Source organism: Castor canadensis, chromosome 2 (genome assembly GCF_047511655.1).
Source record: "Castor canadensis chromosome 2, mCasCan1.hap1v2, whole genome shotgun sequence".
NCBI classification, from domain to species: domain Eukaryota; kingdom Metazoa; phylum Chordata; class Mammalia; order Rodentia; family Castoridae; genus Castor; species Castor canadensis.
This window is the reverse complement of record NC_133387.1, coordinates 123,358,330-123,381,911: the sequence shown is the minus strand read 5'-3', so window position 1 is coordinate 123,381,911 and position 23,582 is coordinate 123,358,330. Positions and strand designations below refer to the sequence as shown.

Below are 23,582 nucleotides of genomic sequence, written 5' to 3'. Positions count from 1 at the left end.
ACTCATAAGAGTAACACAAATATAGGCCACATTTTAAATAGTAGGATTGCCCAAATTGCAGGGTTTTTCAGAATGTTACTGATCACAAACAGCACAACTATCAAAAGTTTCATTAATCATTTTATATGCCAAAGATTTTGATGTAATGCTTTTTGGGTAAAAGAGAGCTTTAGCTGGTCATTTTACATATATTAAACTGACACTGTTATTAGCCAAACCTTTAACCTAAGTTCAGAGACCCTAGTCTTGGTTATAGGACTGACATTCCATATCCTCATCTGGACAAAGGATACAGGATGCACATGTCCATGCTATTAGTTTATACTAAAAATTTGTTATTGAATTTGAAATTGTATGACTGGGAAAGGGGCAGGCTGTTGTGATAAAAATGTTTATGTCTCCATTGAAACTGGTGATATCTGGCTGTCTTAATAAGCACGGAAAAGGTAGCAGTAAGGACCCAGATTCACGTGGCCAGAGGAAGGTTGGACGTGAAACAGATGGGACTGAAGCCAACGGCCTGCAGTCTGGATGACTCCCCGCCTCTGCCCACCATCATTGCAGGAAACTCTCAGTCCACCTCTGCTTCCAGTTCCCTCCCATAGAGGAGTACCTAGTAGACAGAATCACCATAGGTTGTATGGGTTGATAAACAGAAGGTCCAGATCTTTATATCCCACATGGATGCATCCAGGCAGAATATCTATACATAGTGAGGATGATAATAAAGGTTTATGAAAGGATAGGGAATAAGTTACTAGAGGCCATGGTGGGCCAGGTATGAGGCAGAGCACAGAGAGCTCTTCCTGTTTCCAGGTGCTTTTAAAACCTGTGCAAATCTATGGGAGATGAAAACCTGGGTGATGCTTGATCACCAAAAATTATTGAGTGGGGATGGCTCTGGGTGTTCCCTGGCTAGGGTGCTGGTTTGATCTAAAGCATTAATAATCTGCACATATTTGCAATGAAACAGAAGATTCAGAGATAGGGAGAAAAATGTTCAACCTGAAATGTAATATTAAATCAGATGAGACCCATTCTCTCCCTATCTTAGCTTGCCTTGGTATCATTAGGTGAACAATGAAAGTTCCAGCAAAATATTGGCATCCTCACAAGTGTTGCTAGTTTTCCCTCTGACTTTCATAATTATTAGATACCAATGACATTGGCACCACTCTGGTTGTAGCATTATAGGCCCTGAGATGTCCTCATGAATTTCCTTGCTACTTAAAATTTTCCTTTCCCAGAGGGAAGGCTCTGCCCCAGCACCTCACCTTTCTCTCCCTTATTTTAAGATTGCTTGGAGAAAGTAATTTAATCTCTGGGATCCAAGGCCTACATTGGTGGGGCACGCATTTTTCCTCAATCTTCAAGATGCCATTGCCTGTCCTAGTAGAGCTCTTTGAGGTTGTTACCTCATGTTGTACACCATGGAATTTTCTGGACTGAAATCCCATCCCTGTAACCCCGGGTCACCCAGGGACAGCACAGGGTTGAGCTGGGGCACAAGAGACCACTTCAGTGGGGTCTCTAGAACTTTTTGCCAGCGTTGGCCTACAACCTTGATCCTTACGTCACTCTCTGGAGTAGGTAGGATTACAGGGTTGAGCCACCGGCCTGGTGCAATGCATTTAAGATGAGAGTTTTAAACTAATTATTACAGAATATGCTGGACTAATGACAGCAGAATTTAATAAAGAAGCAGGATTCCACATGGCTATCACGTAGGTAAGGACTAGTCCTCAACCATCTCATCCTGGTCTCTTTCAGTAAAACCACTGGGAAATGAAGTTTCCCTTGTCACATGAGACCTGCGCAGAGGCTTGTGGGAAATGTAGTCTCACCCAGTCCTGTCACCAGTATCAGCAAGAGTGCAGCTCTTCCGGGTTTCTTCTGCGCAGGCGCTGCCTCGCCCCCGCCAATTTCCGCCCGGAAGTTCCTAGAACTGCTTCCCTGCAGACGCTTTACCGCGGACTTTGAATTCCTCCACGGACTACCTGAAGGTCCCTGGGACGGTGACAGAGAAAGCGGCCACAGAACTCTGGGGTGCAGGACCTGCGACCCTGAGGAGGTGTTGCCAGATCCGCAGGTGGTTGTCCCGCATGCCTGTGACACAGATGGCGGGCGGAGCCGAGCCGGGCTGGGAGGGAAAGTCGCAGTGGCCTTGTGTGTGACTGTTCGGCTGTCTGCAGAATGACTGCGGCCAGGAAAGCGCACCTTGGATCAAATCCTTTGCTCACTTGGTCGTGTCACATCTAGTGGCGTCCTTGTGGCCAGGGCGCGTCAGTGGCACAGCGCAGATCGTTGTCTTGCAGGTAAATGGAGGCACCTCCTTGGAACTGTCATGGGGTCACTGTTCCATGACCTCATGGAAATGTACAAGTTCCATGTACATTTGTTATGCTCGAACATAAGCAAAAATGCTCTGCTGCAGCATGCATGTCTCCATGAAAAGAGGAGGAATTACAGCGGGAATGGCTTCTGGTGCCCCGTGGGCAGTACTTAGTTCCTCCTGTAGCCCAAGTGACTTTTTTTTTTTCCTTTTTTGGCAGTACTGGGGTTTGGACGCGGGGGGCTGTCAAGCACTGCACCCTTGAGCTTTACCCCCAACTCGTTTTGGTTAATTTTTCAGATTGGGTCTTTTTACCACAAGCTTTTGTTTGTTTTGTTTAGCGGTGGTGGAATTTGAACTCAGGGCCTTGAGGAAGCAGCTTTAGCACTTGAGCCAAGCCCCAGCCCTCTAATAGGGCTTGCTTTTGTCTGGGGAAAACCAGGATCTTTCTCCTACCTCACCTTGTGTAGCTAGGATTGAAGACATGTGCCACCACATCCAGCCCCCAGGTGCATTTTTTTGTTGACTAGTATGCTCTTTTTAAATTTTTTTTTATTTTTCATTGTTGTGCTGGGGGCCCCAGGTGCATTTTTAGCAAAGACATAATGTTTTTTTAAAGTAATTTTTTTAAGTGGGTTGGAGTTTTAACTCAAGATTCTGTGCTTGCAGTAAATACCTTCAAAATGGAGGGGATCCAGTTTAACATACATGGTTCCCTTTTGTTTACAGTAACAGGCATGTTTTCACTGGGGACTTTTGTTGCCTGTACTTGTACAAGGGACTTGTCTCCTACAGAAAGGTGGGGTTTTTTGTTGTTGTTGTTGTTTTGTTTTTGTCTTTATTTCCAGCTAACATGTAGAGTTTTGAGCAGGAGAATCTGGACCAAACATTGCCTGTTGACTCATGAGTCTGCTGTTCTCTCAGCTACACCTCCAGAATGTTCTTCTAAGAGAAATACAAAGTAAACCAATTTCTGGTGAGTTGTTTATTCTTCACTTTGCTTTACATTATATTTTATGAGCTTTATGAAATCTATAAATATAAGTGGAATTGTAGAAATGAGTAAAACAGCTTCAGCATAATGCACATAAATAAGATAGAGTTGGTGTGTAGGCATAGGCAGGTTCTTTACAGTTTTTTTCTTTGTCACTACTGGGATTTGAACTCAGGGATGAATGCTCTACCACTTGCTAGGCAGACAGTCTACCACTTCAGTCACTTTATCCAGTCATAGGCAAGTGTTGAGATGCTAAAAACATCTGTGCTGGTTACAAATTTGTCTCTGGACTTTTTTTGGTGGGGAGTACAGTATTGAGGTTTGAACACCTTGTACTTATTAGACTCTTCTACCTGAACTATGCCTTCAGTCCTTTTTCCTTTAGTTATTTTTCAGGAAGTTTTGTGTTTTTGCCTGGGGCACCATAATCCCCTATGTTCACCTCCTTTGTTGCTGGGATTATAGTGTGCCCAACCACACTAGCTTGGTTTTTGAGATAAGGCCTTGCTAACATTTTTGTCCTGCTTGCCTTGAACCACAGTCTTCCAATATGTGACTCCAGAGTATCTAGGGTTACAAGTGTGTGCCACCATGCCTGGCAAATCTCTGATCTTTCTGATGCCCTGACAAGGGGAAGACACATTTGATACATGATTTGAATGCTACCTAAGAAGAGAGCATGCTAACTTCTCATGGGACATAAAAACTTCACCATAGGCCAAAACATTACCTGCTTTCATAGATGGTGTAGTGTTTTTCGTGATCAACCTGGAAATAGCACTTCTGATGTTCTGCAGTGGAAATGGTCATATGGTGCTAATGAAATACTCCCTTAATAAATTTTTCTGGAGTTGCTAAAATAGTGTGCACCCAGGCAAATTTTGGAAGGCTATATTTGATTATTGATAAACCTGGAATATTTGATGATTGAGTGGACCACATGTTCAGTGACTCTGTACCTGTCTTTCTGTCCACATGTACATGTGCACATGATTTAAAGTTTAATTTCCCAGCAGATCTTCTCATTGCTTATTTGTCCTTTAACCCACTCAGCATTGTCTTAGTTCAGCTACTCAGAAGCCCATTAATATTTTAAGTGTAGTCCACATCCATCACCATTTATCATATTTGAAGGTACTTCTGGTGATGTGCTTGACATTCTTCTTTGTAGTCCCTGTCACAGCCTTTCTCATGATGTCTTCTCTGTTGCCCTGAATTCTGCTTTTTCTGCTCCTTAACATAACTCTACCAAGTGCTCCATCATTGGCCCTGTTCCACTCACTCTGTGGTTCTGGATTGATCTAGCTGTCAGTGGTTTATACTTCCTTACATACAGCATTGCAGCCATTCTGCCAGTGATCAAACCATCAAAAATGGGATTTTTCCTGAACTCCTACCTCTGTGTCAGGTCTAATCTCATCTGGTGTCAACTTATGCAACTTTTGTACATTCTTTTCTTTTGTCCTACTATTTGTATAGTGTGTGGAAGGACAGGATCTGATCATGCTCATGAATAAACATGGTTACTAGAGATAATCATTCTTAGCATAACCCAAAAAGTGTGTTTGCACAGTTCAGTGCCTCTGAACAGAACACGTGATGACATCTTCAGGAGTCCCCTAGAAGAAAGCATTCAGGAGTTAGGCTGATACATTTGAGAAAACGTCAATGAAAAAATATGCAAAGAAAAAAAAGGAAACACAAATTTTCATAATGTCTAACTTGTTTTTGTATGTTTCTCAGTGGCTATATTTATACTTTTTGTTAATACACAGTTGTATGTAATTCAAAAGGATCTGTCATGTTTACAAACTCCTTTAAAGACTGCATTTAATTTCACTGATATTTTAGCTGACTATTTAAGAATGAATAACAAAAAATGGGCGTTTGCATCATTTTTGACTATGTTTATCGGCTGTAACTGTAGCTTTTAGTTGGTTAAGGATAAAATGTTCATTAGCTGAACATTTTAAATTCACAGTTATATTTTGAGGCAGAATGTAATTGTGAAATGTGCTTTACCATTCTGGTATTTGGAGCCTAAAGCTAAATCTAAGCCTCCAAAGTCCATGTTTCAATCTAAGGTACTTGCTTTGGTCTTTAGTGATGCTTAAGGTTTTCCATCCTGAAAACTTACTGGTTTAAATAGAACTTCTCTTTACCTGTGACAATTTTGAGGGTCAGGGAAGTAGACACACAAGTATGGCTTGTGCTGTGTGTGTGTCCTGGTGTTTCACTGTGTCTCTGGTCTGCTTCAGGGCAGTGTGGTCAGCTACAACATGTCTCTTATGCCAGCTGGAAGGTCAATAGGGGCATGATGTTTGCGAACTGACCAAAAATGACTCACATTTTGCCAACGTTTAAAATGTACTTGGCCTCTCTCAGTTCTCCAGAGATCTTTTCCTTCCTGTTTTGACACAGGTAGGCAGGTCAATTAAATCAGGTTCTGGTTATTATCTGGGGCCTAACAATTACATCAGTCTCTTGTCTGGCATCGAGATCAAAGAATTGATCTGAGAAACAAGGAGTGTGTGGCAAAGATTATTGAAAGTGGAAAGTGAAAGAAAGCTCATCAAGAGGAGATCAGGGATATAGCCATGCAGCTCAAGAGTACAGTTGCCTGGGGTCTCTGGTTTTATGTGGATTGAACCAGGCTGGTGGAAAAAACCTGGGTCTTTCTGCTATTGGGCGTGTATGGCAATGTTATATAACCGATTTCTGATTTGCGTGTTCCTTCCAATAATTCACTATGTTAAAATTATATGCATTACATCCAAGTAATATTAATGATGCTTTAAGTAGGAAAAAACATCTAAAGGGTTACTAAAGGTGACAGGAGGGCTGCACCACACATGCTTTCAGAAGTGGTTGGTTATCACCTGATTTTGCAGGATGTGGGGCCCATTAGTACTGCAGTGTTAACTGTGAAAGGGCCCTTTTGGGGACCAGGGAGGTTTGGATCTTATTTCCCCTGCAGGTCTTCACATTAATCTTGTATGCCATAGATTCCTACATCATGGTGGCCTGTTATCTCCGTGTCCACACACACCCAGCACACAGTGAGGAGAGTGGCATGAACATGGAGGGCTTGGGTCTGTGGGAGGTACCCTGCTGCATTTATCTGAGTGTTTATTCCCATCAAGCATCTGTGCCTGTTTCTTGATTACAGCCTAGTCCTAGTCCTTAGGAAAGAACTCATCCCTCTTCACTCTGCTCTCTGGGCTCTTGTTCTCTGAGTGGATGTTATGTTTTCTTAAGAAATGCCTCGGTTTGCCGTTGATGATCTTTCTCCACCTGTGGCTTGTTTACATTATCCAATGTCTCCCTTTTCCTTTCGTGTGTGTGTGTATGTGTGTTTGTGTGTATTGATCTCAGTGCCTCATGAATGCTAAGCATACACTGTACTGCTGAGCTACACCCCAAGTTGTCCCTGCTGTTCATTTTTTTTCTGACTCTCTTGTCCTTGGACACAGGCAATGACAGGGTGGAATCACTTTTTTTAAGGGGCATGCTTCCTGTGTACCAAAATCTTTTAGACAGGAGCTATTCCTTCTCTCCCCCCTGCCCACACACACTGTTTGTAACAGGTCCTTGTTCTCTGGCCTCCCCTTCTCTAAGGCAAACTTTGAAAGTTGAATGGTCTTCAATTCATCTCTCCCTCTCACTTTTCTCAGAGGCAGATAGAGGAGGCCTGGTAGTCCTTTCCACCTTCTTCCCAGAAGTCTCCTTAGGCAAACCCTGAGATGGTGAGCCTCCCTCTGTGGTTCCATGCTGTGAGAGGTAGTAATTTTGCTGAATATTCTCCAGTCTGTGATCCACAAAACTTTCTCTCGAGGTTTCAGTGACACATTTATCCTCACCAAAGAGTCCTGACTCACTTCCAGTCTGCATTAGGAGTCCTGCAGGCCACACCTCTGCTTGGTTTCCCAGCATTGCTGCACATTGTAGCTTTTTATTCCCATAATACTCCTACTTTGCAGATTTTAATTTTCCCATCTGTGTAAAAGCTCTGCTCAGCCAGATGAACATGCAAAATGCCTGTAATTCTGTCTACTCAGGAGGCAGAGATCAGGAGGATCAAGCTTGAAAACCAATCCCTGGCAAATAGATCCTGAGATCCTACTTTGGAAATAATCAATTAGCAAAAAAGCCCTGGTGGAGTTGCTCAAGGTGATAGTATGAATGTCTGCCTACCAAGCATGGGGCCCTGACTTCAAACCCTAGTGCCACCAAAAGTAATAATAATAATCAGCTGAAATTCTGGTGACTGTGTCTTCACTTCATGATTTTGGAAGACTCTTGTGTCTGGCTCATCTCAGGCACAGATGAAGTAAAGTAAGAAGTAGGGAGGATCATCGAGAAACCCAATGGGTGCTGGTGTTCCAGGAGACTCACTGTTGTCTGGCACTGGTAGTTTTGGGGCTTATTGGGATTGCCCACAGCACACCTGCTTACATGTGGTTCTGCACCAAGGAGGTCAGAGGGTAGTTGGTGACTGGCTTCCCACAAAATTAGTGTTCCAAGAGACACAAGTGAAGTTGCATGACTTCTTGCAGCCTTACCTTTGAAGTTCCCGAATGTCAAGTTTGCCATGTTCCATTAGCTAACTAAGCCACTGAGGCTGGCAAGGTTCAAGGCTCGTGTTTCCACCAAAGGGAAGAATTGGAGAGGACTTGTGGTCCAGAAACCCATTGGTAGCAATGTGTGTATTTGTCACAAATACATTGTCATTTTCTTTATGAATACTTATTTGACTCACAGTTTATTTCAAAGTATAGTATTTGATCTGCAAATACTGAGGCTTTCTGGATATTGTTTTTTTTCTAGGAGCAGTTGGGCTAGAAGTCAAACCTCATGCTTGCCAGGCAGATGCTGTACCACTTGAGTCACCCCACCTGTCTTGTTTGGTTTCAGGGTTAGGGCAATGCTGCCATTAGGAAATAAATTAAGAAGTGCTGATTATGCTTCTGTTCTCTAGAAGAGATTGTAGGGAATTGAGAGAAGTTGTTCTGTAATGTGTAGTTGAATTTACCTGTGAACTCCTCTGGTTCTTGTACTTTCTGTTTTTGAAAAGCTGTTCATTGTTTTTTGAATTCCTTCTTTTTTTGTGTGGTGATGCTATGGTTTGATCTCATGGCCTTGTTCTTGCCAGGAAGCTGTTCTACTCCTTGAGCCAACTCCTTGCCTTCAATTCCTTTAATAGAAATGTGTTCACATTGTGTGTTTTTAACCTGTGAATTTGGATAAATTGTGTCTTTTATGAAATTGTTCCATTTTATATAGCCTATTGAATGTATGGACATAGAGTTGTTCACAATATTCCCATGTTATTCTTTTACTGTTCATGGAATATATAGTGACATCCCTTTTTCATTTCTGTTATTAGTACTTTGTGCCCTTTCTCTTTTATTTTCTCACAACCTGACTATATGGTTAAGGATTTTATTGATTTTTTTTTTTTTGATGGTACTTGTGTTTGAACTCAGAGTCTCCTTTATGCTCAGCTGGTTCTCTCCATTTGAACCATGCCTCAAAGCCATTTTTGCTCTAGTATTTTTCACATAGGGTCTCGTGGTTTCTGCTGGGCTGGCCTGAGACTGCAATCCTCCTACCAATAGCCTTACAAGTAGCTGAGATCATGCCACCACACCCCAGCCTCTCAAACTGTGGTCCTATCCATCTCTCTCCTGAGTTGCTGGACATTAGGCACATTAACTGGGAATAATTTTATTGATGGTTTTTCTGTTATCAGGTAGTATGTTTTTCTTCTTTTTTTACTTGTTCTGGGTGGGGGTACATTGTGGCATTTATAAAAGTTCTTACAATATTCAAATATATCATACTTGAATTCACCAGCCTCCACCACTCTCCTTTAACCCTTCTCTCCCCATTCCCAGAACAGCTTCAACACGTCTCATTTTTCCATTTACATACATATGTACACAGAATTTGGACTATATTCATCCTCCCATGCCCTTTCACATCTCCTCCCTCTCCCACTGGTACCAACACCCCCAGGCAGAACCTGTTCTCCCCTCTAGTTCTCTATTTTGTAAGTGGAAAAAAAAAGTCATTTTTGTTTTAGGTATGTACACAGGGAGTATCCTTGTGACACTTCAATGTATATATTTATTATAACCCAAATTGTTTAATGTTCTTTCTTCCTTTATTTATTTTGCAGTACAAGGACTTGAACTCAGGACCTTCACATTGAGCCACTCCACCAGCCCTATTTTTGTGAAGGGTTTTTCAAAAGAGGGTCTTGGGAACTATTTGTCTGGGCTGGCTTTGAACTGTGATCCTTCTATTCTCTGCCTCCTGAATAGCTAGGATTACAGGAGTGAGTAGCTAGGATTACAGGAGTGAGCCACAGATGCCTGGCCTTTATTTTTTTAATTGAGGTTTCTAAGGAACACTTGTTTTTCATTGCTGGCTTTCTTTATTGAGTTTCTGTTTCAATATCACTGATTCCAGTTGTGGTTCTTTTTGTTTTTCTCCTTTTGCTGGTTTTAATTTTTACTTTCTCAGCATAGTTTCCTAAGGTAGGAACTTGGATTATTGATTCTGAATCCTTGTTTTTGTCTATTATACACATTGCTGCCATCAATTGTCTTCTAAGCACTGTTTTGCTACATCCTACAGATTTTCATAAAATGTGCTTTCATTTTCATTTAGTTCGAAATTAAAAATTTCTCTTGTGAGTTATTTTTTTACTATCTGTACGTATGTTGTTTAATTTCTATATATTTGGAGTTTTCAGTTTTCTTTTGGGTATTTGTACCACTCTGGTCTGAAAGCAGACATTGTGTGCTTTCTAGTCATTTAAATCTGTACAGGTGTATTTTCAGGCTGAGAGGGTGGCCTGTGTTGGTGGTTGTCCCTGTGTGCATGGGAAGAATGTGCAGTCTGTTGCTGGAAGCAGTTATCTATTGGTGCCAATTACATGCACTTGAACTCAACTGTTGTTGAGTTGCACTGTGTGGATCTGTGTTTTTTTAGAGTGGACTGTTGACATCTCCAGTTGTGCTTGTAGATTCATCTTTCTCTGGCACCTCTAATAATGTTGCTCTCACAGAGTTTCAGAATCTGTTGATAGATGCAAACATGTTAAGAATTGTTACATGTTGCAGAACTGGTCACTGTGTTGTTACCTAGTGCCCCTTTTCCCAGTCACTTTCCAGGCTCCTGCTGTACAACTCGGCTACATTGCTAGCCCCTGATTTCCTTTGATTAGTGTTAGCATGATATATTTTCTGCATTTATTTTTTAATTAACATTTAGTTAGTGTGTATTAATTTCACAAAGGTGTTTCATTGTGACATTTCCATACACATATGTGCATGTAATGTACTGTGTTCACATTCACCCCGTCCCCATCCATTTACTTTTAATTCATATGCATTTTAATTTATTTATTTATTTATTTTGGTGGTATTGTGGTTTGAACACAGGGCCTCATGCTTCTTAGGTAGGTGCTCTACCACTTGAGCCACTCTGCCAGCTCTGTTTTGTGTTATATATTTTCAAGATAAGGTCTCAGAACTACTTGCCTAGTACCTTCATCCTCCTGATCTCTGCCTCTGATGGTAGGATTACAGGAGTGAATCAGGCATTTGTGTTTATATTTAAATGAACTTCTTGTACCCAATACACAGTTGAAGTTTGTTTTGCCCACCTGTCCTTGCATGCTGTCTATAGTTTATCAATTAGCTTCCTTAGTGCCTTAATCAGAGTTTTAACACAAGTTTGCTTTGTGATAATGCCATGTCTGGTTCTGATGCATCCTCTTCCACTTCAAATTATGTATTTTGCTTTTTAATATACCTAGAAATACTTTGTTTATACCCTAACATGTCATGGCAAATGAAAGGAACTGTTGGAAGTAATACATTTAGTAATATGGTAATGTATGGGGGAGGGCATGCTGTGTTGTTCTATTAAGGCTGCTATAATGGAAAGACACAGACTGCAGTGAACTCTGTCTCCTCTACTCCCTTTTGAATACAGAAAGAGTTGTTGTATTTTCAGTTCCTTCAGCTCTGTGTTTGATTTTTTGGATGGAGTGAGTTTCCTGTGTTTATCAGCTTTCTATCTCTATTACAAATTACCTGAGATAATCAACTTAAAATGAGGAAAGATTTACATTGTCTGTTGGCTTTGGAGTTTTCAATGCATCATCATGTGGCTCCCTTGCCTTTGGGCCTGTGCAAGGGCCCAAGTACATCATGGCAGAAGCTCATGGCAAAGGAAGTTGCTTAACTCATAGCCAGGAAGGGAAAGAGAGACAAGAATTGGCTACATCTTAATATCCATTTCAGGGCACAATATCCATGACATCTTAAAGATTCTACCACCTGCCTGTTGCACCATGGACTGGGTCCTGTATGGCATTCCATATCCTAACTAAAGCTGAACAGATATTAGGTTGGTACTTGTATTTTCATTTATTTATATATTTTTGAGGCAAGAGCCCTCTTTACCTCATACTGGTCCTGTGTGCCCTGTGTAGCTCAGACTGTCCTCAAACTCATGATCCACCAGCCTTTACCTCCTCGGTGCTTGGATTATAGATGTATACCATAATGCATTGTCCGTGGTCGAAGTTTAAAAGAAAGCTTGTCGATGTCTATGTGAACCACTGAAAAAATTTGTCTCCCTAGAATATGAATATACTTAACTATGTTAGTGGAACTTCTTTTTCCTTTTTTGTTTCTGAAACATGGTCTCACTATGTAGCTCAGGCTGCCCTTGAACTCATGATCCTCCTGCCTCAGCCCCCTGAGTCTTGGTATTACAGGCATGTACTACCATGAAAGCCTCATAAGTCTTAACATTGATATTTTCTTTATTTTTGGAAAAGTCAGAGAATTATTTCTTGGTCTTTATAGTCTATTTCTTGTCCTCTATCAGGATATTACTTTCTTTATGTTCTTTTTCTTGTTTCTTCCTTCTCTGAAGGCCATCCATTTCATTCACTGTGATAACTTTAGGCAGCACTAAAATTTTGTTACTTAGCAAATTATTTTATCTTCAGTTTACATCTCTCTTCTGAACTGGAATCATGTATGCAATTGGTAGTTGGCCATCCCATAAATGTGGTATCAGACATTTCAAATGTAATATGTTCAAGTGTGTATCACTTAGTTGGATTTGTTTTTGTTTTGTTTTGGCAATGCTGGGGTTTGAGCTCAGGACCTACTGCTTCCTAGGTGGGCACTCTAACATTTTAGTACTCAGCCAACCCTTTTTTTTTTTTTTTACATTGAGTATTTTCTTTTGTTGTTGTTGTTGTTATTCTCCTTTTCTTATGTGTGTGTCTGTTGGGTATATTTGAGAGAGTGTCTCATGAACTATTTGCCTGGGGTGCCTTAGAACCTGGATCCTGCTGGTCTCTGCCTACAGAATAACTAGGGTTACAAGCATGACCCAGTAGCACCAGGCCTGCTGTCCTATTCTTCCATTTTCCAAATTACACATTATGATGCCAGTGTTTAAGTAGCATCAATCGTGCAGATCATCTGGAAGTAAAATATCTTTTTATCTTTGCTCAACAGATCCTTACCAAATTCTGTTCCTGTACTTCTTTTCTTTTTTTCTCCTTGAAAGTTACCTCTATGTTCTGTAACCTTACTATTTCTTGTGATCTGACATCTAGTTCTGGTTTCTTAATCTTAGGCCTTTTCAATTCTCCTCCCAGGGTTGACTGATGGAATATAGATCTGCTCAGTTTGCTTACTTGTTCTCACCTGACCTCTCGTTTTACACCAGTAGATTGGTAAATGGCAGAGATGCCTGAAGTGAACGCCAGCAATCTTTTGGAGGTAAGAAGAAAATATTTTGATGCCTGTGTGCATATTTTTAGTTTATTAGTCATTTGAAAAGAATCCTAGGCTTCTCAGTGAAGTGCAGACTCATCATGCAAAATAGAAGTGTATGTTCTCCTTCCTTGCTTCATTTACGTTAAAGCTATAAATCAATTACTGTAACAGACCTTGGGCTTTTATTCATATTTAATGGTTTCTTCATTCCAGATCATAAACTCCTTAAAAGAACAAAATGTTATTTTATTTTTTTAAATAGAGTGGAACTTGCTATGTAGCCCAGGTTGGCCTTAAACTCAAAATACTCCTGTCTCATCCTCTTCAGTGCTGGATTTACAGCCATGTACCACCAGACCTGTCTTTACTTGTACTTTATTCCCTTGATGTAAGTATGTTTTAGGTTTTTGAGGTAAACTTTGTTACAACATTTTTAATACCATTTTGTACTTAATAAATTATTACAATGGCGGTACATTTGTGTGAGTTTCCTTTACCATACAGAGTACAAAACAAGTGGGATGTTTTGCAAAATATATATAAAAATCCCCCCACACTCCCATTCCTACATATAGAAGCAGAACTTCGATATTCCAACTACTGGTGAACTGAGAAGAAATATGGCATTCCAGAACTCAGTGTCATTTGAGGACGTGGCAGTGGACTTTACCTGGGAAGAGTGGCGGGACCTGGACAATGCTCAGAGGACCCTGTACAGGGAGGTGATGCTGGAGACCTACAGCAGCCTAGTGTCCTTGGGTGAGTGAAACTGCCCTGTAGCCCTCAGGAGTAAGCGCTATCTTCTCAGTAAATATATGAAAACTATTTAAGTGCACAGTTCCAGCCCATGAAGAACTCAGTTGCTCATCCTCTGTCATAAAAAGTTCACATGTCCCCCTTAATTGCACAGTTTCAAAGCTAGGGTTTGTCTTGCTGCAAGAACCTGATTTAAAATGGAAGGGATAAACCAGTATAACACATATATGTATATAAGGAAATGTCACGGTGAAACTCCCTATATAATCATCATAAACAAACAAATTTTTTTTTCAAGAATGAAGGAAAAGTAAAATGTCTGGGCTTTGGTATGGCATAAAAAAGGGTGAAAGAGGGTGAATATGGTGGAAATAGTATGTGTTCATGTAAGAAAATGAGATAGATCTATTGAAACTTCTAAGAATGGTGGGAGGGAGGTTTTATTGTAAATGTCATGTGACCTCTCCCCTGCTGTACAGCTATAATATGCTAACACATCAATAAAAGAAAAAAAAGAAATTCAATAAAAATTTAAATGTAGCTCCTGAGTAAGAATCATCCTGTTTCAAGTGTTTGAAAGTGGTTGCTGTGACTATCAGCTCCCTTGCTGGTAACCCAGGTACAGAACATGTCCATCATTGGAGAAATTGATAGTGGGGAAAATACCTGACTTAATTGTATGGCAAAATCTACCTTGTTTTGTATGAACAGGGCAATGCATCACCAAACCTGAGCTAATCTTCATGCTGGAGCAAGGAGCAGAGCAGTGGATGGGTAAAGAACCCCCAAGCCAGAGCCCACCAGGTGAGTTAGTGCATCCTGAGTGATGAGGGCATTAGAGGGAAGTCCAGCAGATGTCAGCCATATTGCACTGATGTCACCAGGTTATCTTCCAGATTGCAGAACTAAAGATGCTGTGCTTGCACACATCAAATCTCTGCATTACATTCCCCAAGGAGGGCTCCCTCACATATTTTTTACCTTTATCCCAAATCTAAACCCTATTCTTAGGTATTTTTCTTTGGTATTTACTTTCTCAGTCTTCTTAGTTGACTCACCCTCCATTCTCATGGGTTTTTCAAATAATTCCTTTTCAATAATAAATTAATTTTTGTGGGACTGGGATTGAACTCAGGATTTTGAGCTTCCAAAGCAGGCAGGCCCTTGCAGAGCAGATACTCTATCACTTGAACCACAACTCCATTCTATTTGACTGTGGTTATTTTCGAGGTAGGGTCCGTGATCTGTTTGCCTGGGGCTGGCTTTTAACCAGGATTTCTGATCTCAGCCTCCTCAGGATCCAGGATGAGAGATGTGAGCCTCTGGCACCTGGTTTAAAAATTTTTTTGAGACAGACTCCTGATACGGAACATGGCTGTCCTTGTAGTATGGATGTTCCTGCTCTGCCTCCTTAGGGATTGGATTACAGGTGCCCGCCCCCATGCTTGCTGTCTCATGGACTAGTATTGTCTGACATTTATTCATAAATTATTTATGCTTCATCACCTTGTACTGAACTTGGTTTTAAGCACTGGCAATTTTATAGTTGTAATGATGTAAGAAATTACGAAAATAATGTCTCTTTCATTGAATTTATAGTGTGCTGAGAGAAAAGCAAGAAAGTAATATATCTTAGTTAAATTATAACGATGAACAATATTCCATCAGCATAAGAAAAGGAATCTTGAGAAGGTTGGTCAGAGAAGACAGTCTTAGGTGGAGTTTGTTTGTTTGAATTTGCTCTCCTGGGGATTGCACCCAGGGTCTCAAGGGTGCTCTTCAAGTATTGTACCACTAGGGTACATTTGTAGTGGAATTATAAAGTGTTCATCTTGACATAGCTTGAAATATAATTCCTCTTTTCAAAATTTTACACATAATAGGTGAATATGAAGATCTGTATTTGAGAGTCTGTATCACTCTTGGAACCACAAATTTGGAAATTGGTCAACTGAGCTATTACTTAAACTTACAAAGCAGTTCACATAGGGAGTGAATAAGAAAATAAGAAAAGTCCAGACTTATCCTTGTGAACCATAAGGTCAGACACCATGAAAATGGAGAATCCAGCATATGGATCTGCATTTGTGGAAAAACCAGGACAATCTTGATCCCAAGCCTGAGTGAACTAAGGGTTGCATGTTGAGGAGCTCACATCTCTGTTTGGGAGTGGAATTTGATGTTATCATTTTCATCTTCTCGTAGTAGATATCAGTATAAACAAGAAAGAGGAGGAGAAATGTTGAGAAGATTCCATTTTCTATGAAAGTAAGAGGAAACTGACAGTCCAGTGCATAAGGTGACATCATTCAGGAGAAGTTGGTTATCCAACATGGGTGTTTGTACCAGGAATAAGGGGGAGATACTGGGACTTTTGGTCTTAGAAGGAGCCTGAAAAGCACTGAATAAAGATGATGGGCTACATAGGTGGATGTCATGGGTGGTGGGAGGAAGAAAAAACTTCTATTTCTGAAAAATAGTGTTAGTTAAATTAGAACTTTGTAGGAGCTCTTTTCATCTATAATGGGAAAGAAGACATTTTATTTTTGAAAAACTCCATAGATACATATAGTTATTCCCCATGTGAGAATGAAAGCTAAACAAATATAGAAACAAATGCTGTACCAATGTCATGTTCCTGCTCTTGTGGCATTCAGTCAGACTTCACTTGTATCATGCAAGTTGCTGGTCCTGAACATTCTTGTACCCATAAGAGTAGAATAATGAGAAGAACAGCAGCAGGAAACCCCAGCATTGTCAAAACAATGGGGGAAAGAAATGGCAGGGCAGAAACATTCCATGGAAAATGATGCCTTGGCTGCAGGTGAATATTTTAACCAGTACTACCTCAGGCAAATTAAATGAAAGAAGCAAGGAAAAACAGTTCAACAATATAAAATCTATCACTGTCATTTATTATTTGAAGTCTGTAGGAAGACAACTATACAAGCCAATACCTTTTGTGGTTTTTATGAAATCTTATGCCAGTAGGATGGGAAGAACCTCCTTTGTATGCACATGCATGTTTCCATAGAAATGCTTAGTTGTGTTTCATGTAGATGGTTACTTTCTTTTTTCTCTCACTTCAGATGTCCAGAAGGGAGATGTCATAATTGAAACCAGTGAGGAAAGTCAAGACAGACATTTGTTGCAAACTGGAATCACTATGAACAACACACCACCTATGGAGAGAGTTATATTAAGACATGCTGTTCATTTGACTTCCAGCCATATTTCAAATCTGATTGTAAAGAATGCAGGCTCTTTAGGAGTGAAGCCCAAGCAGTTGAATGTATGCGAGAACAGGCATTGCCCTAGTAAGCCTGATGGGATGTATGTTGGTGAGAAACCCTATCAGTGTAATCAGTCTGGAAAATGCTTTGTAAAGGAGTCACACCTCACCCAGCATCAGATAATTCACACTGTGAAGAAGCCCTATCAGTGTAATCAGTGTGGAATAGCCTTTAACAAGAAGTCATATCTCACCAAGCATGAGATACTTCACACTGGGGAAAAGCCCTATAAGTGCAGTCAGTGTGGTAAAACCTTTGCCAGGAAGTCATACCTTACCACGCATGAGAAGATTCATACTGGAGAGAAGCCCTATAAGTGTAGTCAGTGTCATAAAACCTTTGTCTCAAGGTCAAAACTCATTAGGCATGAGATGATTCACACTGGGGAGAAGCCCTTTCAGTGTGGAAAATCCTTTCACTTGAAGTATATCCTCGATGTACATGAGATAATTCACACTAGGGAAAGGCCCTATCAATGTAATCAGTGTGGAAAAACCTTTTGCCACAAATCAAGCCTCACTGTGCATGACAGAATTCACACTGGAGTAAGGCCCTATCAATGTAATGAGTGTGGAAAAACCTTTGGCCGGAAATCAAACCTCAGTAGGCATAAGATAATTCACACTGGGGAGAAGCGCTACCAGTGTAGTCAGTGTGGAAAAACCTTTCACCTCAAGTCAACCCTTGATAGACATGAGATGATTCACACTGGGAAAAGGCCCTATCAATGTAATGAGTGTGGAAAAACCTTTGGCCGGAAATCAAATGTCACTCAGCATGAGAGAATTCACACTGGGGAGAAACCCTATCAGTGTAATCAGTGTGGAAAATCCTTTAATCGAAAGTCGATCCTCACTGGACATGAGATAATTCACACTGGGGAAAGGCCCTATCAATGTAATCAGTGTGGAAAAGCCTTTGGCCAGAAATCACACCTCACTGTGCATGAGATGATTCACACTGATGATAAGCCCCATCAGTGTAATCAGTGTGGAAAGTCCTTTCACCTGAAGTCAATCCTCATTGATCATGAGATAATTCACACTGGGGAAAGGCCCTATCAATGTAACCAGTGTGGAAAAACCTTTCGCCAGAAATCAAGCCTCACTGTGCATGAGAGAATTCACACTGGGGAGAAGCCCTATCAATGTACTCAATGTGGAAAGTCCTTTCACCTGAAGTCAATGCTCATTGGTCATGAGATAATTCACACTGGGGAAAGGCCCTATCAATGTAATCAGTGTGGAAAAAACTTTTGCCAGAAATCAAGCCTCACTGTGCATGAGAGAATTCACACTGGGGAGAAGCCCTATAAGTGTAGTCAGTGTCATAAAACCTTTGCCTCAAAGTCGCAACTCACTAGGCATAAGATTACTCACACTGGGGAGAAGCCCTATCAGTGTAGTCAGTGTGGAAAGTCCTTTCACCTGAAGTCAGTCCTCATTGCACATGAAATAATTCACACTGGGGAAAGGCCCCATCAATGTAATCAATGTGGAAAATCCTTTGGCCGGAAATCAAACCTCACTAAGCATGAGATGATTCACACTGGAGAGAAGCCATATAAGTGTAGTCAGTGTCATAAAACCTTTGTCTCAAAGTCACAACTCACTAGGCATAAGATTATTCACACCGGAGAGAAGCCCTATCAGTGTAGTCAGTGTGGAAAAACCTTTTGCCAGAAATCAAACCTCACTGTGCATGACAGAATTCACACTGGGGTAAAGCCCTATCAATGTAATCAGTGCGGAAAAACCTTTTGCCAGAAATCAAGCCTCACTGTGCATGACCGAATTCACACTCAGAAGAAGCCCTATCAGTGTAATCAGTGTGGAAAAACCTTTGGAAAGAAGTCAAGACTCTCTGTGCATGAGATGAGTCACACTGGGGAGAACCCATACAAGTGCAGTCTGTGTGGTAAAACCTGTTTGGGGAAGTCAGGCCTCACTAGGCATGAGAGAATTCACATTGGGGAGAACCCCTATACGTGTACTCAGTGTCATAGAACCTTTGTCTCAAAGTTAAAACTGACTAGGCATAAGAGGGTTCACATGGGGGAGAAGCCCTATCATTGTAATCAGTGTTGAAAAACCTTTGGCAAGAAGTCAAGACTCACTGTGCATGAGGTGAGATAGACTGGGAGGAACCCCTACAAGTGCAGTCAGTGTGGTAAAACCTGTTTGGGGAAGTCAGGCCTCACCAGGCGTGAAAGAATTCACAGTGGGGAGAAGCCCAATAAGTAGTATAAAACCTTTGTCTTAAAAGTTAAAACTCACTAGCATAATATGGCTCACACTGGGGAGAAGCCCTATCAGTGCAATCTGTGGAAAAACCTTTACCCAGAATCCACACCTCAGTAAGCATCAGACCACTCACAAGAGAGGATCCTTTTGAAGATGGAAGAGCTTTCTCAGAAATCAGACTTCAGGAAACATGAAAGAATTCTCACAGGGGACAGTCTTGAGTGGCAGAGGCTAGCTATGTGTCCTCCAAGAGCTGTTTTCTTTTCTCTGGGATTCAGCAAGCTCTTCTCTGCTTCCTCTTTCTGTGGCCAATAGTTCACAGCTCTCTGTGGAGATAAAGACACAAGTGATGAACATTCCTTCCAGGCCTAAATTTAACAGTGACCTTCCAGTCCTACCAGACTTGGGGTTGAGCACTACATGTCTTCAGTCATTGTGATTTCAGACAGAACTGTAGAGAACAGAGGACTTTCCACCACTGGCCCAGCACCATCTATTTGTTACATATGAGAAATAAACCCTACACTGCTCAGCCATTTTATGTGTGTTCTGTGCACACAAAGCCACTGTTGCTTACTCACTTTACAAATATGGGAGGTGTTCCTGAGATACTCGTCAAGTTCATGTTCATCAAAAATTCATATAGAAGGGAAACCTGTGTTGTCCTCTTCCATCTCCAAGTCAGATTTTGGGAGAAGGAAAGAAATGTGGGGGACAGGGAGCAGTGTCTTATGACTATAATCCCAGCTATTTGGGAGGTGGAGGGTGGAGGATTGTGGTTCAAGGCTATATTGGGCAGAGAGTTATCAAGACCCCATCCCAACTAATAAGCCAGGTGATTAGCTACAAGTCACTGGTGCCCAGCCTCTGGCAGAATATTTTGGAAATAAAGAGCAAGGGGATATGTTTATGGGTTTGAACCATTAGAATTTCCAAAATGTCCACCAGCCAGGGAGCAGTTTTTCAATACCCCAAAGAAGAACCACTGATTGTTTCATCACCCAAATAGAAAATCTGTTTGCATGAAATGCTAACTTCCCATTTTCCTCTCCATCAGCTCCTAGTAACAGCTACTATGTGTCTATGGATTGTTTCTTATAAGTAGAATCATAATCCACAAGGCTTGTCCACGTTCTCGCTCCTATCAGTGCCCATTCCTGCTTATGGTTGAATAATACTCAGTTATGTGGTGCTGTCATGTAGTGCTGAATAGTACTCAATCTTTTTTATTCTGCAATGTTGACAGTATTGTTCCAACTTCAGTTTCAAATTTTATTACTTGACTGCACTACTTTTCTTCTTTGCTAGTCTAGCTAAAGTTTTGTCATGTTTGTTAGGTTTTGTCAAAGAACCAATGTTTGGTGTTTCTAATTTTTCTTTTTCTTTTCTACTTGATTTATCTTTGCCATAAACTTTATTATTTCCTTCTTCTAGCTTTGGGTTTAGATTTCATTTTTGGTGAGAGGAGATCTTTGTGCTTTTCTTACAGGTGTGGAGAGGTATAAATTTGCCTCTGAGCAGTGCTTTTGATTTCACTGTATGAGTAAATTTTGATTCATTGTGTTTTGGTTGTCATTGTCCTTAGGTATCTTCTTTCATCTGTGAACTTTTTTCACCCTCTGGTTGTTTAAGAGTGTATTATTTATTTGCCACATGTTGTTATCATATATAAATTTCCAATTTTCATTTCTGGTTTTATTCCACTATTGCAAAAAAAAAATCCTATATGATTTCAGTCTTTTTGCATGTATTAAGACTTGCTGCCTAATACATGATCTGTTCAGAAGAATATTCTATGAGCACTTGAAAAGAATATATATTCTGCTGGGGTTGATTTCAGTGCTCTATATAGCCTGCTAGGTGTGATTGATTTATAGTATTGGTCAAGTTCTCTGTTTCACCATAGATCTAGGATATGATGTGTTAAAGTCTTTTTTACATCTAGTTTTGCTTCCTATAGTTTAGGAGTATTCATGTATTTGGGGATATTATGATAAAATTGTATCTTGGTGAATTGCAACTTCTATCAATATATGCTGACCTTACTTGATAATATTCTCATTACTGAAATATATTGATTTAAAGTAACAACTCTTCTGTCTTTCTATATTTGTGTATCTTGGTAGTCAAAGTGAGTCTCTCTGAATGCAGTTTATATAGCTCATGGATTTCAAACCCACTCTGCCAGTCACTGCCTTTTAACTGGACAGTTTAACCCATCTGCATTTATAGAAATTCCTGAGAGGGAATGCCTAACTCTTGCCATTTAGCTATTCACTCTATGTCTTTTTTTATTCTTCTGAGACTAGAGTTTGAACCCTGGCTCGTGTTTGCGAAGCAGGCACTCTACTGCTTAAGCCTCATCTCCCCTCCATTTGGCTCTGATTATTTTGGAGTATTTGAAATATTTGAGTATTTTACTTTTCTGACCTGAAACTGGGATCCTCCCTATCTCAGCCTCCCAATTGCTAGGATGACAGATAGGAGCCACCAGCATCTGGCTTCTGTTTGTATGCTTGTTTCTTTCCATTCCTGCAGCACCATTTTCAGGGCTGGGGATTTTACCCTAGGACATCACGCAAGGTAGGCAAGGACTCTACCACTGAGCTACATCACAGCCCTTTCACTGAGTTTTTGTACTGTGCCATTTTCTTTCCTTTCTGTATTCCTTTTATTTTATTTATTTATTTTTTACTGGTTTTGGTTGTCATTTCAATGAATACCTTAAACTCAGAAATCTAGTTGGAATAATATCCATTTAGTTTCAGTGGTATGAAAATACTCTTTTCTTATACAACTCAGTTCCTTCCCTTTATATTGTCATTATCACAGATTATGAAGAGGGATGGGCCAGAGCCCAGTGCCCCTGGCAGCAGGCAAATCACTGGAGGCCAAGGGAGGGACAGGTGTGGAGCACCAAGCAGGACCGTGCCAAGGCCTGGACCAGGGGATGGAGACCACGCTGAAAATTTAGTTAGACGCCTCTTCCCTAAACTTTAACTCCCTCCCCTCTCCTTTCCTTTGCTTATAACAGTCGCACTGTGAGATAGCATACAACAAGGTCTCTAACCCAACATGGCCTGGTGAATTAGAAATGCAATAGGCATTTATGCAGGGTTTTTCTGCCACACCCCCTTTCCTTCTTTCTTTCTTTCCCTTCCCCAACCGCGGTTTTAGAGAACAATTGAGAAGCACACTCTTACAGGCTTTTCATTTAAAAAAATAAATGAAAAAACTGCCTCTAGACAGGCTGATGACTTCTGCCTGCCCTGGGAAAACAGGAGCCTCTGCATGGCTACTTGGGAAAGCAGGGAAGGAAGCAGCGCAAACAGGGAGCAAATGCACAGCTACTTGAGGGTTGGGAGATTTGCTTACCATGGCACTCACCCGTCTGGGGGAAGGGGAAGATCCTCCTGGAAATTAACTTTACTATGAAATGCATTATGCCCCCTGCCATACTTCCAAGTAGAGAAAAAATACTGTGCTCTAATCAGGTTAAGGTGGGCAATTGACCAACAGTTTTCTTGTGTCCACTGTGATGTCATCTTGATCTCATTATACTCTGAAATTTTCTCCCCTGTGGGTTTCTCATAGCCATATGTTAAGTGATTCTTGAGACATGTCCTAATTCTGAACTTTCATGTTAATCACTCCCTGTGGGCTGGGTCCAGCAGAGGGTCTTGACACTACAGGCCTCTTAAAATTCAATAAAAACCTGCACAGGAGCCAGGCTCCAAGGCTCACCCCTGCAATCCCAGATTATGGGAGGCTGAGATTGGATCTCAGTTCTATCCTAGCCTAGGCAAATAACTCACATGACCCCATCTCCAAAATAACCAGAGGAAAATAGAAAATGGCCTGGAGGTGTGACTAGCAGTAGAGTGCAGCTTTGCAAGGACAAAGCCCTGAGTTGAAACACCAGTCCCACAAAAAAAGAAAAGGACAGTATATAAAGTTGTGTTTCTTTTTGCCTCAAGCCACTTAGCACTTAGGTCCAAGGAGCCCCCAGGTACCACAAAATAACCTAGAACTTTCCAACCATCACTTCTTCCATTTCAGTAGCAACATTCTCCTGATCCTAAACCTTTACCTTCCCTTTGTTTACACCATGCTTTGTTACAAAAAGGGTTTCAGCTGAATACT

At 40.9% G+C, this 23,582-nt stretch overlaps 1 protein-coding gene across 1 annotated transcript; it reads left to right on the top strand.

The window, feature by feature from the left end:
* Window positions 1-1,906: 1,906 nt before the first annotated feature.
* LOC109703040 (uncharacterized) lies at window positions 1,907-21,492 on the top strand. Its single transcript, XM_074065540.1, has 6 exons — window positions 1,907-3,308; window positions 13,027-13,150; window positions 13,410-13,535; window positions 13,723-13,906; window positions 14,615-14,707; window positions 16,993-21,492. The coding sequence occupies exons 2-6, from the start codon at window positions 13,109-13,111 to the stop codon at window positions 19,281-19,283; spliced, it is 2,736 nt and encodes a 911-aa protein (XP_073921641.1). The 5' UTR covers window positions 1,907-3,308; window positions 13,027-13,108; the 3' UTR covers window positions 19,284-21,492.
* Window positions 21,493-23,582: the final 2,090 nt, after the last annotated feature.

What these genes read in the sequence shown, in the direction of transcription:
- LOC109703040 (XM_074065540.1), top strand. Translation starts at nt 13,109, where the DNA reads ATGGCAGAGATGCCTGAAGTGAACGCCAGCAATCTTTTGGAG. An exon ending in ACGCCAGCAATCTTTTGGAG is followed by an intron (nt 13,151 to 13,409) that starts GTAAGAAGAAAA and finishes TTTTTTAAATAG; the next exon opens with AGTGGAACTTGCTATGTAGC. An exon ending in CCCAAGCCAGAGCCCACCAG is followed by an intron (nt 14,708 to 16,992) that starts GTGAGTTAGTGC and finishes CTCTCACTTCAG; the next exon opens with ATGTCCAGAAGGGAGATGTC.